The 19,546-nt window shown below is 44.1% G+C and overlaps 1 protein-coding gene across 3 annotated transcripts in view; it reads right to left on the bottom strand.

Moving 5' to 3' along the window:
- Positions 1-19,546, bottom strand: part of tpk1 (thiamin pyrophosphokinase 1) — a 57,128-nt gene that overhangs the window by 27,728 nt on the left and 9,854 nt on the right. For all 3 annotated transcript variants that reach the window (XM_027028810.2, XM_027028811.2, XM_027028813.2), the window contains exons 3-4: positions 15,602-15,676; positions 4,246-4,315 (exon numbers count right to left, since the gene is read on the bottom strand). In XM_027028810.2, coding sequence (XP_026884611.2) covers positions 4,246-4,315; positions 15,602-15,676 — 145 coding nt within the window. The remainder of the gene's footprint in view (positions 1-4,245; positions 4,316-15,601; positions 15,677-19,546) is intronic.

The following is a 19,546-nucleotide window of genomic DNA, read 5'->3' as shown; positions in this document are numbered from 1 at the left end:
GAACAATATACAACAAAATAACACAGCCGACTTTTTTCAAGGATTTCTGAATATCATCTGAGGTGACATTCATATCTGAACATTCACACTGTGAAATATTAAAGCTTCCCTCTGCTGAAGTAATTAACCCAGGTATGAGCTTCTCTACCTGTTGAAATGATCCAGTTCAGAGAGAGAAGGGCAGAAACAGCTAAAAGGTGTGGAGTGTTTACAGCACCCACGCCGGCAACGCTGGCTCTCTAAAGCTAATCAAAGCACACGGGTAAAGGCCAGTGTGAGATGATAATAGTATAGAGGGGGTCTTACAGCCTGCATCCAAGGAGCTCATCCTTGCCACCAGCCTGCTGTTGGCTGTCAGGAAAGGACAGACGTCGCCAGCTTTTACAAAAGGACATTAGAACGTTGCAGCTCTCCTCACAGGGACATGTGGGTGTGGACAAAGCAAATTAACCTCTCCTCATGCGGGGCAGGGGGGGGTCTTCCTTACTGGGGGATGGTTAGGGTTAACCATAATCCTAATCCCTAACCCTAACCCAAACCCTAGCCCTAACCCTAATCCCTAACCCTAGCCCTAACCCAAACCCTAGCCCTAACCCTAATCCTATCTCTAAACCTCAACTTTAACCCCTAAATATAGCCTCTAACCCCTAACCCTAATCTTAACCCTATCCCTAACCCTAACCCTAACCCTAATCCCAACCTCTAACCCTAATCCTATCTCTAAACCTCAACTTTAACCCCTAAATATAACCTCTAACCCCTAACCCTAATCTTAACCCTATCCCTAACCCTAACCCAAACCCTAGCCCTAACCCTAATCCCTAACCCTAGCCCTAACCCAAACCCTAGCCCTAACCCAAACCCTAGTCCTAACCCTAACCCAAACCCTAGCCCTAACCCTAATCCCTAACCCTAACCCAAACCCTAGCCCTAACCCAAACCCTAGCCCTAACCCTAATCCTATCTCTAAACCTCAACTTTAACCCCTAAATATAACCTCTAACCCCTAACCCTAATCTTAACCCTATCCCTAACCCTAACCCTAATCCCAACCTCTAACCCTAATCCTATCTCTAAACCTCAACTTTAACCCCTAAATATAACCTCTAACCCCTAACCCTAATCTTAACCCTATCCCTAACCCTAACCCTAATCCCAACCTCTAACCCTAATCCTATCTCTAAACCTCAACTTTAACCCCTAAATATAACCTCTAACCCCTAACCCTAACTCACTTGATCTGTACTGTCTTTGGCTTCACCTTCCAGAAGGTCCGATCATGCCTGGAGTGAAGCTACTCGGGTCATGAAAAGGGTTATTTCTGTCCTCCAGCGCCATGGAATGAACATGAACACAAACACGAACACTCCCTCCCACTCTATCCTTCCCTCCCTCACTCCCTCTCTCCCTTCCTCCCCCACTCCCTCACTCCCACTCTATCCTTCCCTCCCTCACTCCCTCCCTCCCTCCCTCCCTCACTCTCACTCTATCCTTCCCTCCCTCACTCCCTCCCTCCCTCCTTCCCTCCCTCCCCCACTCCCACTCCCTCCCACTCTATCCCTCCCTCCCCCACTCTATCCCTCCCTCCCTCCTTCCCCCCTCCCTCACTCCCTCCTTCCCTCCCTCCCCCACTCCCAATCCCTCCCACTCTATCCCTCCCTCCCTCCTTCCTTCCCCCCTCCCTCACTCCCTCCTTCCCTCCCTCCCTCACACTCCCTCACTCCCTTCCCCCTCCTTCCTTCCCTCCCTCCCCCCCACTCCCTCACTCCCTCCCTCACTCCCTCCCTCCCTCACTCCCTCCCTCACTCCCTCCCTCCTTCCCTCCCTCTATCCCTCCCTCCCCCACTCCCACTCCCTCCCACTCTATCCCTCCCTCCCCCACTCACTCCCTCCCACTCTATCCCTCCCTCTCCCTCACTCCCTCTCTCCCTCCCCCACTCCCTCACTCCCACTCTATCCTTCCCTCCCTCACTCCCTCCCTCTATCCCTCCCTCCCCCACTCCCACTCCCTCCCACTCTATCCCTCCCTCCCCCACTCACTCCCTCCCACTCTATCCCTCCCTCCCTCCCTCCCACTCCCTCCCTCACTCCTTCCTCCCTCCCTCCCTCACTCCCAGTCTATCCTTCCCTCCCTCCCTCCTTCCCTCCCTCCCCCACTCCCAATCCCTCCCACTCTATCCCTCCTTCCTTCCCCCCTCCCTCACTCCCTCCCTCCCACTCCCTCACTCCCTTCCCCCCTCCTTCCTTCCCTCCCTCCCACTCCCTCACTCCCTTCCCTCCCTCCTTCCCTCCCTCCCTCCCTCCCACTCTATCCCTCCCTCCCTCACTCCCTCGCTCCCTCCCTCCCTCCCAGTCCAGCGAGTCCTGTGTGATAGTGTTGACTGCACACATGGCTGACAGACAAGACAAGGCGCCGCACTGACAGTTCAGAGGCGCGTGTGCTGACGATAGAGGCGTCTGCCTGCGCGGCACAATGCTGACAGGCTTCAGAGATCTGGAGATGGATGGCAGCGTACAAGAGAAGCAGCCGGCGGTATGCATTCAAAACACTGTTTGTTTTTTTCCCAGCATCCTTTGAAGCGTTTTGGCAGTGCTGTTGCAAGCTGATAAGAACATTGTGATTTCCAAAATACTGGCTTTAAGCAAGCATCACTGATAACATGCCAAACGGGTTATTAGCAGCATTATCAATGCACAGCCAACACTTCTTTACTTCAAACAATGTCCTCTTCAACATGGATGAGTGAATGAGTGAATGAGTGTGTGTCCTCTAAGATGAATGAGTCAACGAATTAAACAGTGTGTGTCCTCTTTAAGATGAATGAGTGAATAAATCAAACAGTGTCCTCTAACATGAATGAGTGAATGACAGTGTGTGTCCTCTAAGATGAATGAGTGAATTAATTAAACAAACAGTGTGTGCCCTCTTTAAGATGGATGAGTGAATGAATGAAACAGCGTGTCCTCTTTAAGATGAATGAGTGAAGGAATGAAACAGTGTGTCCTCTTTAAGATGGATGAGTGAATAAATCAGTGTGTCCTCTAACATGAATGAGTGAATTAATCAGTGTGTCCTCTTTAAGATGAATGAGTAAACGAATTAAACAGTGTGTGTCCTCTAAGATGGATGAGTGAATGAATGAAACAGTGTGTCCTCTTTAAGATGGATGAGTGAATAAATCAGTGTGTCCTCTAATATGAATGAGTGAATTAATCAGTGTGTGTCCTCTAAGATGAATGAGTGAACAAATTAAACAGTGTGTGTCCTCTTTAAGATGAATGAGTGAACGAATGAAACAGTGTGTCCTCTTTAAGATGGATGAGTGAATAAATCAAACAGTGTATCCTCTAACATGAATGAGTGAATTAATCAGTGTGTGTCCTCTTTAAGATGGATGAGTGAATTAAACAGTGTGTGTCCTCTTTAAGATGGGTGAGTGAATTAATCAGTGTGTGTCCTCTAACATACATACTAACGCCAATCAATCCAATCAAGCTTTTCAAAATGCACTATTTCTTTAAATGATCATTTTTCATATCCCTGGTTCAACAGTGTAACTACCACAAGCCTGTGGGTTCAGGGTAGTCTGTTGTAACACTGACAAGGTTTAATCACATTTTAACATTTTCTGTATAAAACAACTACAAAACCTTTTCAATTGTTTGTAGGCATCTTTACTGCAATTTCATCAACAACCCACGTCAAAATCTACTTTTCTCAAAGGTGAAAATTAACTTACATTATTACTGACTATCACACCACCCACAGCACTTTTATATTTCTGAATTTCTGGGATAATAGAGCAACAGGGCCTTTAAGAGGAAAACACCCGACATTAGCTGCGCGATTTAAAAGATGTCTGGAGCTGAATTAGGCCTGTCAGGACATGGCAACACGTGATGGATTGGGAGATAAAGCAACTGGCAGGCAGGCTCCACACAGGCTACAAACCTCACACTTTTTGAAAGCGCTTTAATGTGTGCCATGATATCAGGCCCTTGACAGCCCTACCATCTGTTCTCAGCAGGAGATGCCCAAAGTCTCGGCTAGGCCGGCACAATACAGACAAAAATATTGTATTGCGATTATAATGTTTTGTATCGTGACTGTAATGTGCACTGCAATCGCTAATGCGAGACCTCATCTGGAATGCCTGGTTTGGACACCAACAGCACACAATAAAAATGTCCCCCAGCTCCCAACCTGTGGAGAGTCCGAACAGGAACCAAGCTGAATGTTTGTACCATTCTTTCTGGCCGTCTGTGAACTGGTAAAGTTGGTTGGCTCCTCCATCCGCACACGCCCGGATCACAGCTGAAACGACACAAAAACCACACTGACGAGGCTCGCTACAAGGACACACAAACGACATGGACAAGCCGATACGCGGGCAGGCTCGCCACACGGACTCGCTCACACCTGCAGCGCATACTCGTCCCTTTAACGAAGGGCCGTAGAATGCGTCGTTAACGCGCAGCAGCATCGCGCTGGAGTCCCCGCTGCAGTTGCTTTAAGGGAGGGAGCGGAGCATGAAACAAGTTCAGGGCCTATCTCAGCAAGTGCGCAAGCACAACAATGATAAATAGATTATTCTAGATGACGACAGGCTGACAGTAACGGCCCCCTCGTGCTGCTTGCTGGAGAACTGATCGTTCGGGGATGAAGGTCAGCTTGTCCTGTCATCGTCGGCGTTCTCGTCGGCGCTGTGGGTCTCATTGCAGTGAAGGTGAACAACAGAAAGGGTGAATTCACGTGAGAGGGTTAGAAAGAGCCAAAATGAACCCTTGACTTTGTGTGCGCGCGCACGCACGCATGTACGCACGTACGTGTGTGTGTGTGTGTGAGAGAGGGATCAAGCAAGCCTCAGTCCTGAATCTCAGTCCTGACTTCATGCCTCTTAAATGGTCATTTTACACCGTACTGTAACTAGTTTTCTGACACCACATCCGTCTTGTGCATTCATAAAGACTACAGATGGGTCTGGGCTTGGTAAGCTATTTGGACGAGTCTGTGATCTATGGTCTCTGTCAGAGACCAGCTACAGCAACAAGATAAGTGCAGTCCTACACGCCATAAAACATGCATGAGTAAACAATTCCTCCCATGATGTCATGGTAGGCTAGATATTAACATCACAACATATTCTCCGGGGTTTTGTTTAAAGTAGGTGTGATCTTTAAATGACAACCTAAAGTATTTTGAAGTCTTACAAACACAAAAGTTCAGAGAGCGTATAAATATGGATAATTTTTACCACTGAACTAAACACAGTTGGTGAGGGATTCGTTCTCAAGATGATAGCAGGTGGTTGCAAACATGAATTTTTAAACAGCAAGAATTTCCAGTGAATCCATTAGAGATTTTAAACAAGGTATTCTGAGAGCAACAGTGTACCTTTGAAGTTCTTACACTTATTTATCACAGGGACAAAGGGAATAAAATTGTTAAGGCTCCTAATTTGGAGTGCATGCTTAAAACAGAAAGGCATCTGTGAAGCAGGGGGAGCTGTGATTTCTTCAGTCACCTAAACACTGCTGCTGTAGTTTTTAGAGGACCAAGCAGGCAACTGCTGTTAACCAACGAATCAGTTCAACTCAAAGAGCATTTAAATGTTTTCATGTTCATTTATTCTCTTAACTAATAAACCTGCTCTAGCAGGGCTGCCAGAGGGACACAAACATTGACAATCATCCCATTTTTGCTTCCTGAAAAATTCAGCATGGTAGCCGGCGTGAACCCCAGCACTGCTTCGAGGCTGGCGCGCTGGCGCCTCTCGATGAGAGCAAATGGGAGATACAGAGTCTTTCCATAAACCCCACATCCCCCTCTCATTACCTCCAAACAAGCGGAGACGCATAAATATTGCATTAAGACCGATGCCGAACTGAAGTTGGCTACTCTTGTAGTTAGCTGAAGGGACCACTCAGGAGTCTAGAAGGATGAGTCGTCATTCGCAAACCCACGAAGGCGAGCTTTTGTAATACACCACCATCTTTAGATGGACCACCCCAGAACAGGACGCAGCCTGATGACACGCGCCAGGAAACTTTACTGGGATCCGTGCAGGAATACACGGGAAAAGCCATCCACCCTTCTTGTGTTCCTGCGCACGTCTGAAGAATTTGAATCATTAATGAAGGACAAAAAAAACAAAACACCACGGAAGACTTTGTGAACACAGAGGTAGCCGAAAGTTCCGTTACACGTGTGCCGTCGGAAGAAACTCAAGAGTTGAATCAAAGAAAGGATGTCTATATAAAGATCTAACCATCAAAACATCTCCCCATGCTACCTCCTCTCAGAAAGGGAAATCAGGATGCACTTCTCTTTGGCACAGATCTCCTGTTGAGAAAAGGACTCAGGGAGACTCATCTAAATGCAAGAAACTCACTAATTTTGTCACCATGCAAATCGGGGCCACAATACTGTAATTGTAGATATAGCAAGAACACTGTGCATGGCTTAGCATTTACAGGTATAAAACTGGAGTGAATAGATACCTGTACGTAAAAGCCTTTCCATGTCCCTTAACGCTACATGGAACCTTCCAGTTTCTGCTGAAACACTAATAGTTTTTTGATTATCATTTTCTTAACCAATATTAACTGGTGATCCATCAGAAAGCAACTTGTTGAAAAAGAGCAACAAAAAAGCTCCAGCATGTGAGACGACGTGGCACGCAGAGCTCCATCAGGCCCAGTTTCCATCTGAGGGTACTGCAGGAATGAATAAGTCCTGATCAGCTCGGCCAGTGCAGGACACACAACCTTGTAAGTAAACATTCCGTAATCCCGCCGGCCTGCTTCACGTGTGTCAGGGGCTCCAGCAGGTTGTGTGCTGGTGGCTTATGTGTAAGTGGTGTTGATAAGGCAGAGGCTCTGCTGCTTGTGATTTAACGCAGGCTGGGAGGGGAAGTGATCCACGGCCTTTCCAAACCACCACGGGCCGGGCAGACAAAGAGCAGGGTGAAGAGGAGCAGTTACCCCCCCCGCCCTCCATCAAAGTAAGATGACTCTTGTTGCCCCCTCTGTTACCCCCTCAACTGTTACAGTAAAAGTGTGTAGAGTTCTTCGCAGTGTAATGTCATGAGCACAGGATCCAAGGACACAGGTGAGGATTCCTGCTCAGGTATCCCACTATCCCCGACTTCTGATCCGGACCGTCATATTTTCTGTGGGATTTTTACCCTCTCGGCTTAAGCGGATATGTCTTTTTGCATATAACTTTGCCCCAGAATGTTACGAATGGCCTGGAGACATAATAAATATGATGGCTGGTTCTTTGAGAATAATCCAGCAACCGGGCTGTGTCCAGCTACTGATGCAAGCCCGCACGCAGCACCCGAGAGCCGAAGCCGAACTAGAGAGAGGCGCTGTTGGTGAACTCCCTCCAAAAGCAGGTCTGCTATCTGAAATGAGCTGGCTTTGATCACCGGGCTCCAGGGATTGGGTGCGGCCCCACAGGGCCAGACTTCTGAGGCTCAGTGGAGAGGGGTGGAGCCCTTGCACTGGCTCCTCCAGGCAAACCATCTGGAGAGGTGCACTGCTCTCAGACCCAGCCCACAATAAACACCACCCCCCCAAACACGGACACACACGGACACAGACACCTGTCATGAGGTCCACAATGCGGCCCTCATGAAAATCGCACTGCTTTTCTGAGGCCGGGAAATAGGGTTCAAAAAATAACGAATGTAGTCATACGTGGGTCATCTTTTACAGACAAACAGAAATGGGTGAGCTTCTTGCAGGCTTTGAAGATCATGAGAAATGTTTTTGACAAGACCAAGCATCAGATGAAACACATGGATGAAGACAAAACTTCTTCATTTAAATTAGTTGACAATTGGGAAGTCTTTTGGAAATCAAAGTAAAAAAGAATTTAAACTGGATGAAAAGATTCAAAGTCCTTAAAACTAGCTGGTATATTTAAGGTCTAAGATGGTACTGACATTAATATGTAGTTGTCTTGCTAAAATGCAAAATGTATTAATATGTTTCTAATATAAAATATTTAATCCTGTGATCTAACATTTCATGGAGGTCATTGTGTTTGTGAATTATTTTGGTATAGAACAAGTGGGTGTTAAAATGGGGAAACCATGCTAAAACAAATGGGCTGCGTGTTGCAGTTAAACATTGCACAGGGAGCTAAAACGTTTGAAACAGGAGAGCAGCTAACCATTGCAGGTAATCAATACAGTACCTTCTCTTAAAATAGAAAAGAGAGGTTTGGCTTAGTGGAAAAAATCTGCATGAAAACGACACGATGCAATAACGACATGACGCAGGAACGACATGACGCAGGAACAACATGACGCAGGAACAACACGATACAGTAATGACATGATGCAGTGACAACATGACGCAATGTGACTACACGACGCAATAATGACATGACGCATTAACGACACGACGCAGTGACTCCACGACACAATAACAACACAACGCAGTAACGACACGACGCAGTGACTACACGACACAATAACGACACGACGCAATAACGACACGACGCAATAACGACAAGATGCAGTGACTACACGACAATAACTAAACAATGCAATAACTACACGACGCAATAACTAGACAATGTAATAATTAGACAATGTCATAACGGCACGACGCAATAGCGACATGAAGTAATGGCACGGCGCAATAATGACATAGAGCAATAATGACACGATAGTGACTACACAATGCAATAATGACACGATGCAATAGCGACATGAAATAACGACATGACGCAGTGATGACAACGCAATAACGACACGATGCAATAACGACACGACGTAATAGCGACATGAAGTAATGACACGACGCAGTAATGACACGACGCAGTAATGACAATGCAATAGCGACAACGCAATAATGACAACGCAGTGACTACACGATGCAATAACGACATGACGCAATAATGACAACGCAGTGACTACACGATGCAATAACGACACGACGCAATAATGACAACGCAGTGACTACATGATGCAATAACGACACGGTGCAATAACGACAACGCAGTAACTACATGATGCAATAACGACACGGTGCAATAACGACAACGCAGTGACTACACGATGCAATTACGACACGGTGCAATAATGATGCTGAAACTACGTGACGCAGGAACTGGGGACAGAGGGAGAGGAGCAGGACATGTCTCCCTGTATTTCGCACTAGTGAAGAGAGCATCCAATTTTACTTATTTATGTAGCACCTCTCATACATAAAATTCAGCTCAAAGTGCTTCACAGCAAACAACATATGCTTCAGGAACATGAATTGGTAGAGTGCACCAAATTCTAGTGATAAAAACAGAAGGCCACTTCATCAGTCTTTTTGTTCTTCAATAAAACAGCATTTTATTCCAACACATGATTTGCTAAGGCATGAGGCTAAAATGGTTGTTATACATTCTTTTGTGAGATTCTGAGCAAGTTGTGTTTTTTAGTAATCCAGTGAATAATGCACAAGAGTAATCCAGTCAAGAAAAATTAAAAATCAGCTACTCTGTGTCTTGCAGTTTGAGAATGGTCTAAAGTCTTAAAGTGTAAACCTATGCCAAAATTTCGAATTTATTCATTTAAGAAGCAATTACTATTCAACCAGTTAACAATACTAGACAGATGGGTTGTTAGTTTTAAACACTTGTATCATTTCATTTGGCTCTACAGAAATTTATATTTGTGTATTGTAAGCATAGCAGTGATAACTGACTGCATGTTTTTCAATAATGTAAACTAATAGAAGTATATACAAAGAAAATAAAGTGTGCCTAACACAGAACCTTGTGGACCACCATAAATTATATCATGTTCATTGGCACAATGCTCAGCTAGACTAACAATATACCTTCTACATTTAAGATGTGTCAAACAATTTAACACAGTTCCAGCAAGTCCAACCCAATTTTCAATAGTTCATAAGAATATGACTCACTGTATAAAATGCTCCACTTTAATCTTTAATCTCCACTTTTATCTTTAACAGTTCAGTTCAGCTGCTAAGTCTCTAAGATCATTTATAACAACACTGCATCACTACTGAGCTTCTGCGGTCATTTACTATCTTTAACAATGCTGTATCATTACTGAGACTCTGAGATCATTATTGACAATGTTTCAGTACTGTGACCCTGAGATCGTTAACTATTTCTAATGACGATGTTTCACTACTGTGACTCTGAGATCGTTAACTATCTTTAACAACGTTTCAGTACGGTGACCCTGAGATCGTTAAATATCTTTAATGACGATGTTTCACAACTGTGACTCTGAGATTGTTAATTATCTTTAACAACAATGTTTTAGTACTGTGACTCTGAGATTGTTTACTATCTTTAATAATGCATCAGTACTCTGACCTGATCTGAAGCCAGACTAGAATTTTACTTAAGAATGTATGTTTGGTCTAGAAATATTTCAAATTGATTAATCTAGATTGTATTCTTCAGTAGAGGTTTTATCACAGCAATCTTGAGAACATCCTGAAATATGCCTGTTTCTGTGAAACGGTTAATAATCTAAGAACACTAAAAATAAGTCTCAAAATATTTACGCAGTTGGAAATTGACCTAAAACACAGACTGAAGAAGTCAAAGTAAGTTAAGTAATCACCTTATGGAGCTCTGATATCTTTTTATAATTATGCATTTATGCATTATTATTTCATAGAAGAGTACTATTAATTTTGTTTTCCTCCAAAACCTTTCAGTTCCATTTGAGCTGCTACAGCTGCTTGGTTGTGTTTGTTTGAGCTGCTACAGCTGCTTGGTTGTGTTTGTTCGAGCTGCTACAGCTGCTTGGTTCTGTTTGTTCGAGCTGCTACAGCTGCTTGGTTCTGTTTGTTCGAGCTGCTACAGCTGCTTGGTTCTGTTTGTTCGAGCTGCTACAGCTGCTTGGTTCTGTTTGTTCGAGCTGCTACAGCTGCTTGGTTGTGTTTGTTCGAGCTGCTACAGCTGTTTGGTTCTGTTTGTTCGAGCTGCTACAGCTGCTTGGTTGTGTTTGTTCGAGCTGCTACAGCTGCTTGGTTGTGTTTGTTCGAGCTGCTACAGCTGCTTGGTTGTGTTTGTTCGAGCTGCTACAGCTGCTTGGTTGTGTTTGTTCGAGCTGCTACAGCTGCTTGGTTGTGTTTGTTCGAGCTGCTACAGCTGCTTGGTTCTGTTTGTTCGAGCTGCTACAGCTGCTTGGTTCTGTTTGTTCGAGCTGCTACAGCTGCTTGGTTCTGTTTGTTCGAGCTGCTACAGCTGCTTGGTTCTGTTTGTTCGAGCTGCTACAGCTGCTTGGTTCTGTTTGTTCGAGCTGCTACAGCTGCTTGGTTCTGTTTGTTCGAGCTGCTACAGCTGCTTGGTTCTGTTTGTTCGAGCTGCTACAGCTGCTTGGTTCTGTTTGTTCGAGCTGCTACAGCTGCTTGGTTCTGTTTGTTCGAGCTGCTACAGCTGCTTGGTTCTGTTTGTTCGAGCTGCTACAGCTGCTTGGTTCTGTTTGTTCGAGCTGCTACAGCTGCTTGGTTCTGTTTGTTCGAGCTGCTACAGCTGCTTGGTTCTGTTTGTTCGAGCTGCTACAGCTGCTTGGTTCTGTTTGTTCGAGCTGCTACAGCTGCTTGGTACTGTTTGTTCGAGCTGCTACAGCTGCTTGGTTCTGTTTGTTCGAGCTGCTACAGCTGCTTGGTTCTGTTTGTTCGAGCTGCTACAGCTGCTTGGTTCTGTTTGTTCGAGCTGCTACAGCTGCTTGGTTCTGTTTGTTTGAGCTGCTACAGCTGCTTGGTTCTGTTTGTTTGAGCTGCTACAGCTGCTTGGTTCTGTTTGTTTGAGCTGCTACAGCTGCTTGGTTCTGTTTGTTTGAGCTGCTACAGCTGCTTGGTTCTGTTTGTTTGAGCTGCTACAGCTGCTTGGTTCTGTTTGTTTGAGCTGCTACAGCTGCTTGGTTCTGTTTGTTTGAGCTGCTACAGCTGCTTGGTTCTGTTTGTTTGAGCTGCTACAGCTGCTTGGTTCTGTTTGTTTGAGCTGCTACAGCTGCTTGGTTCTGTTTGTTTGAGCTGCTACAGCTGCTTGGTTCTGTTTGTTTGAGCTGCTACAGCTGCTTGGTTCTGTTTGTTTGAGCTGCTACAGCTGCTTGGTTCTGTTTGTTTGAGCTGCTACAGCTGCTTGGTTCTGTTTGTTTGAGCTGCTACAGCTGCTTGGTTCTGTTTGTTTGAGCTGCTACAGCTGCTTGGTTCTGTTTGTTTGAGCTGCTACAGCTGCTTGGTTCTGTTTGTTTGAGCTGCTACAGCTGCTTGGTTCTGTTTGTTTGAGCTGCTACAGCTGCTTGGTTCTGTTTGTTTGAGCTGCTACAGCTGCTTGGTTCTGTTTGTTTGAGCTGCTACAGCTGCTTGGTTCTGTTTGTTTGAGCTGCTACAGCTGCTTGGTTCTGTTTGTTTGAGCTGCTACAGCTGCTTGGTTCTGTTTGTTTGAGCTGCTACAGCTGCTTGGTTCTGTTTGTTCGAGCTGCTACAGCTGCTTGGTTCTGTTTGTTCGAGCTGCTACAGCTGCTTGGTTCTGTTTGTTCGAGCTGCTACAGCTGCTTGGTTCTGTTTGTTCGAGCTGCTACAGCTGCTTGGTTCTGTTTGTTCGAGCTGCTACAGCTGCTTGGTTCTGTTTGTTCGAGCTGCTACAGCTGCTTGGTTCTGTTTGTTCGAGCTGCTACAGCTGCTTGGTTCTGTTTGTTCGAGCTGCTACAGCTGCTTGGTTCTGTTTGTTCGAGCTGCTACAGCTGCTTGGTTCTGTTTGTTCGAGCTGCTACAGCTGCTTGGTTCTGTTTGTTCGAGCTGCTACAGCTGCTTGGTTCTGTTTGTTCGAGCTGCTACAGCTGCTTGGTTCTGTTTGTTCGAGCTGCTACAGCTGCTTGGTTCTGTTTGTTCGAGCTGCTACAGCTGTTTGGTTCTGTTTGTTCGAGCTGCTACAGCTGTTTGGTTCTGTTTGTTCGAGCTGCTACAGCTGCTTGGTTCTGTTTGTTCGAGCTGCTACAGCTGCTTGGTTCTGTTTGTTCGAGCTGCTACAGCTGCTTGGTTCTGTTTGTTCGAGCTGCTACAGCTGCTTGGTTCTGTTTGTTCGAGCTGCTACAGCTGCTTGGTTGTGTTTGTTCGAGCTGCTACAGCTGTTTGGTTCTGTTTGTTCGAGCTGCTACAGCTGTTTGGTTCTGTTTGTTCGAGCTGCTACAGCTGTTTGGTTCTGTTTGTTCGAGCTGCTACAGCTGTTTGGTTCTGTTTGTTCGAGCTGCTACAGCTGTTTGGTTCTGTTTGTTCGAGCTGCTACAGCTGCTTGGTTCTGTTTGTTTGAGCTGCTACAGCTGCTTGGTTCTGTTTGTTTGAGCTGCTACAGCTGCTTGGTTCTGTTTGTTCGAGCTGCTACAGCTGTTTGGTTCTGTTTGTTTGAGCTGCTACAGCTGCTTGGTTCTGTTTGTTCGAGCTGCTACAGCTGCTTGGTTGTGTTTGTTTGAGCTGCTACAGCTGCTTGGTTGTGTTTGTTTGAGCTGCTACAGCTGCTTGGTTGTGTTTGTTTGAGCTGCTACAGCTGCTTGGTTGTGTTTGTTTGAGCTGCTACAGCTGCTTGGTTGTGTTTGTTTGAGCTGCTACAGCTGCTTGGTTGTGTTTGTTTGAGCTGCTACAGCTGCTTGGTTGTGTTTGTTTGAGCTGCTACAGCTGCTTGGTTGTGTTTGTTTGAGCTGCTACAGCTGCTTGGTTGTGTTTGTTTGAGCTGCTACAGCTGCTTGGTTGTGTTTGTTTGAGCTGCTACAGCTGCTTGGTTGTGTTTGTTTGAGCTGCTACAGCTGCTTGGTTGTGTTTGTTTGAGCTGCTACAGCTGCTTGGTTGTGTTTGTTTGAGCTGCTACAGCTGCTTGGTGCTGTTTGTTTGAGCTGCTACAGCTGCTTGGTGCTGTTTGTTCGAGCTGCTACAGCTGCTTGGTTGTGTTTGTTCGAGCTGCTACAGCTGCTTGGTTGTGTTTGTTTGAGCTGCTACAGCTGCTTGGTTGTGTTTGTTTGAGCTGCTACAGCTGCTTGGTTCTGTTTGTTTGAGCTGCTACAGCTGCTTGGTTCTGTTTGTTTGAGCTGCTACAGCTGCTTGGTTCTGTTTGAGCTGCTACAGCTGTTTGGTTCTGTTTGAGCTTCTACGGCTGCTTGGTTCTGTTTGTTTGAGCTGCTACAGCTGCTTGGTTCTGTTTGTTTGAGCTGCTACAGCTGCTTGGTTCTGTTTGAGCTGCTACAGCTGCTTGGTTCTGTTTGAGCTTCTACGGCTGCTTGGTTCTGTTTGTTTGAGCTGCTACAGCTGCTTGGTTGTGTTTGTTCGAGCTGCTACAGCTGCTTGGTGCTGTTTGTTTGAGCTGCTACAGCTGCTTGGTTCTGTTTGAGCTGCTACAGCTGCTTGGTTCTGTTTGAGCTGCTACAGCTGTTTGGTTCTGTTTGAGCTTCTACGGCTGCTCGGTTTTCCACAGTATTTGTTTTAGGCAGACGTCCTTTTTTTCCCGACATTTTCTGGCACAACTATACCTACACTTCATCTCAACCTTGAGTTAAACATGTCAGCCATTTCATACAGAGCTATGTTTTTTTCAGGAGAAATAGGTTAAAAAAATTAAATTATTGGCAGTTGATGCTTTCAAATACTGTTTCTCTTTAACATTCCAATTTTTAGCACGCATTTGTAATTATTGCTGTAAAAACATGCAATAGGTATCTGACAGTGAAACATCTATAGTTTCATCATGTTTATACTCAAGCCGCATGAAATAAGTAAATCTAACATATATGTCCTCCTGTAATTTTGTCTGTGAGGGACTCTGGACGTAATACTGGTATAGCCAGTCATTATTGCCAGCCATCAAGACCATCATCAACAGTTAAAAGACCAGGCTCTGTAATGTAAAATATAGCTAAGCAAACAAGTATATATAAAACACACACACACACACACACACACACACACACACACACACCCACACACTCACACCCCGCGCCCCCCCACACACACCCACACACCCACACACACACATCCACACATAACACTGCGATATGCAGTATAATTTAATGTTTCTATCTTATTGCATCATAAATTTCTTAGTGTATCAGTTGGTTACCAACTCACCTCACAGCTACTCACTGCCTTAGTCTAAGGAAAAATGCAGCTCAGGAAGTGGGCATGGCCGAGGGTCAGAATACATGTCCATCTAAATATCAACTGACCAATGGGCTTTTCGGACCCACCCACCAATAGAAATGAGTCACAATCCAATGCAAAAGGAATTCCAAAAGAAATGGAAGGATTCTAGCAGAAAAAGACACATCAGCAAAATTTGCACAAAGCAAAGCAGGCGCATTTTAACACTGGGGGTCAGTCAGTCGGCCAGTGAGTCAGTCAGTGAGTGTACTTGACATGGAGAAAGACCACATGTATCCCACAGAGATTTAGAAGTAGACCCATACATCACTGTTTATTCCTGCCTGACATTTCAGGGACTTCAAGACAGAGGTCTCACATTTTCTCCATGGATACTTGGGCCAAGCGACAAAAAGCAAATAGCAATTCAGTGTGCGATATTCACAGTGTCCAATATTCACCGTGTAACTGGTACCTTTATTCCAGAGGACATGGAAGAAACGCTGATCCAAAGGTTGGTTGAGGATAATTAACCCAATCTTCTGCTTTCCTGTTGGGAATGAAAACAGCATTTTAGGGTACTAGGATCACTGTCTTTTATTTAATGAGATAGAAATTCTGCAGTGTGTGGCCTGGATAGTCTTTTTGGAATGGACTATACAAGCTGCAGCTTGACTGCTATCTGCAATCTGCCCAGGGCGATTTTCTACTCAGTCCGTAGAATTCTTGGTGCATTCTTTAAAAAAAAAAAAAGCCAATCACCATGCAAATTATGTGAATAAATTTGTAACAGTACAAATGAAAAATATTTTTCAAATAAGCTAAGAAAGCTGTTTCAGCAAATATCATGTATATAATCTTGTCATTGCATCGCTTACATGGTTCAGTGGGCTATGTAAAAAAAACAATTATCATATATATATGATAAGATCTGAACATGTGTTCATGTGTATCACATAGCAAAAATGGATGTATATTGATATATATTAAATAAATAAATAAAGTTAATTGATAGCACCCCAGGATTGTTCCAGGAATGTGCTAATAGGAAACCATTCAACACAATCAGTACCATGATGGGTGCAGAGTGGGCACGAAACCTGGTGGCAAAGATCTTAAGGAAGAATCACTTAATACATTAGATGATTCTGTTTCATGGTGGTCCTTCCTATCTAGCTAAGATAACTCTGCTAGATACAAGCACGGTTACATAATACACTCTTGGATCTTCTCTGCAGGTAGGTGGGTTCTGTGCACTTTGCTGTCCTGTCTTCTCATCAGCTTGGTTATAAGATAGATAGCAATGTTTGATAGAAAGTTGGTAGGTGGTGTCTGAAATCCAGACCAAGATTATTTGTGTATTATCTTAGTATTGTGGAATAAATTATGGATTATACATTAATCTTTCAATGTTATTTCCTGCCATCAGGTAACATGCAGATTATTTAACTGAGGCAGCTAGCTAGCTAATATTAGCTAATATTATTATTTGCCCAATAAAATACGTTAATGTTAAAGTTAATAAAATATGATAATGTTAAAGTTAATGTATTTCACATTCTTACATTGCTTAGCTGACATTCTCAGTTGATGTCTTATTGTAAAACCCAACAATATTCCAAAATAGTGAAAGAGGGCGAGACAGAGAGATTCAAAACCAAAAGTGACCTCACGTATCATTTTAGATTTATGACTCCTATACTGCTTTTTCTCTACATTTTAATGGCAGGTCACACCAACCGGTCACTGACTGAAGGCATGGTGGAAATAAACCTTCACCAAAAATCCATTTATGTCAGGCCTGACAAAGTCATTTTAAGGCAGGAAATACATTAAACACGTTCTGCTTGACTTGACCCACAAGCCCTCGGGAAAGACAAGCATCACAAATATTTTCTTTACCACCACCGAGGTGGTGGAACGAACTTCACTGGGTGTCCGAAGGGCTGAGTTAATTCAGTAAGCTTAACTGGCAGAACCATATTCACTTCCTGTATTGCCAAAAGCAGAACTGCAGTAAAACAACATGAATTAACGTTTGCAACGAGTCCCTTGATGTCTTTAAACAGCATCTGAAGACCCATCTATTGTACATCCAAATTACATTAATTGAGCCCTTGCATACTGTATTTTATTATTGAAGTATTTATGCATTATTGCATCATACTGAATTGCAATTGCAGATGCAATTGCACATCTGCTCCACACTACACTGACTACACACTACACTGACTCTCCTGGACGAAGGGAGGGGAAATTATGTTAAAATGCTGTTTGTCGACTACAGTTCAGCATTTAACACCATCATCCCCTCCCTACTCACTACTAAGTTGGGGGATCTAGGACTGCATACATCCCTGTGCGACTGGATCTCCAACTTCCTAACAGACAGACCACAATCAGTACGGGTGGGCAACTGCTCCTCAACCACCCTCACCCTCAGCACTGGAGCTCCTCAGGGTTGTGTCCTAAGCCCCCTGCTCTACTCACTGTACACCTACGACTGCACAACCACTTCCAGCTCCACAATCATTGTCAGGTTTGCTGACGACACCGTTGTCACGGGCCTGATCTCGGACAACGACGAGAGGGCCTACCTGGAGGAGATTAAACACCTGGAAAACTGGTGCCAGGAAAATAATCTCCTCCTAAACGTCAGTAAGACAAAGGAGCTGATCGTGGATTGCAGCAAGAAGCAGGAGCGGCCTGTGAGGATCAGTGGAACCACGGTGGAGAGAGTAGATAGTTTCAGGTACCTTGGTGTTCACATCTCACAGGACCTGTCCTGGTCCCGCCATACCAACTCCCTGGCAAAGAAGGCTCGTCAGCGTCTTTACCACCTCAGACGCCTAAGAGACTTCAGACTGCCCTCCAAGGTACTGCGGAACTTCTACACCTGCACTATCGAGAGCATCCTCACGGGGAACATCACAGTCTGGTTTGGGAACAGCACCAAGCAGGACAGACAAGCACTCCAAAGGGTAGTGCGTTCAGCAGAGCGCATCACTCACACAGAACTTCCTGACCTGCAGACCATCTACTACAAGCGGTGCCAAACCAAGGCCAGGAGGATTGTGAAGGACCCCACCCATCCCAACAATAGACTCTTCTCTCTGTTGAGGTCAGGGAGGCGCTTTTGCTCCCTGAGGACCAAGACAGAGAGACTGAAGAGGAGCTTCTTCCCACAGGCCATTCGGGCCCTGAATCAGGGTAACTGATAAACTGTGGGGACCACCACCACCATGTAACATAACTGTATATCTGTATATATATATATATATATATATATATATATATATATATATATATATATATATATATATATATATATATATTTATATTCAATTACTTTGTAACACAACAACTGTAGATATGTTATTATACGAAATGGATCTGTACATTCTGTAGATTGTGTACATATATACCCAACCATATTACACCTGCACTGTACATTCTGTAGATTGTGTACATATATACCCAACCATATACATTGTACATTGTGTATATAATCATAATATACATATATTGTACATACATTGTTAAAATATTTTGTACATACATAGAATATATATATTTCTCTTTGCATATATATATTTCACATATATAGAATATCTCTATTTCTTTATGCAGCCCTGTTTTCTTTTCCTCAGTTTGGACAGAGCACTCTCCACCATTTCACTGCGAGTTATACTGTGTATGACTATGTATGTGACGAATAAACCAAACTTGAAACTTGAAACTTGAACTTGTAGTATTTCAGTCAAGTTAGTATTCAGCAGGTGCAGACCTGTGATAATAACTGTATTGTGTATTAGTAACAGAGTAGTTTTTTTTCTTTTTAGTTCAAAGGCATATTTAGATACCAGCCACACTAAACTAGCTCCAGGTCACATTCCAAGCAGATTAACCAAGCACTTAAGTCACTGGGTATAAGAGTGTCTGCTAAATGCCATAAAGGTACATGAAACATTAACACATACTTCAGCACAAATTACTGAACCAGTCACTCCCAGTAACCGTGGTTGGCCCACTTTTGTATATACTGGGTGTAGTATAGACTTACTGTCTGTAACACCACCAGTCTACAGTGAAGTCCAGACAAAGACTATAGCCACAGAAGGAGCTATGACTTACTGGAAATCTGAGAAACAGATACCTGGTAAAAAAATAAAAATAAAAACAACACCACTATTTTCAAATTTAATGTGTTCAAAAGTGTTCAACCTGAGCGTACTTGTTTATATAAATTGTTAAAAGTCATATTATTATATGCATTTTTTATTGGCAGAAAACGTAGTTCTCAAATTTGCCATGCCGTGTTTCGATGTGATCTTCAATCTGATAATGCAGGCTGTTTACTACAAAAAATTAAGTTTTACTGAATTTTTTAAATCTAATCTTTATTCTTTGCCACCTCCAT

Source organism: Electrophorus electricus, chromosome 5 (genome assembly GCF_013358815.1).
Source record: "Electrophorus electricus isolate fEleEle1 chromosome 5, fEleEle1.pri, whole genome shotgun sequence".
Classification (NCBI taxonomy): domain Eukaryota; kingdom Metazoa; phylum Chordata; class Actinopteri; order Gymnotiformes; family Gymnotidae; genus Electrophorus; species Electrophorus electricus.
The sequence above is the reverse complement of the archived record's forward strand: the minus strand, read 5'-3'. Positions and strand labels throughout refer to the sequence as shown.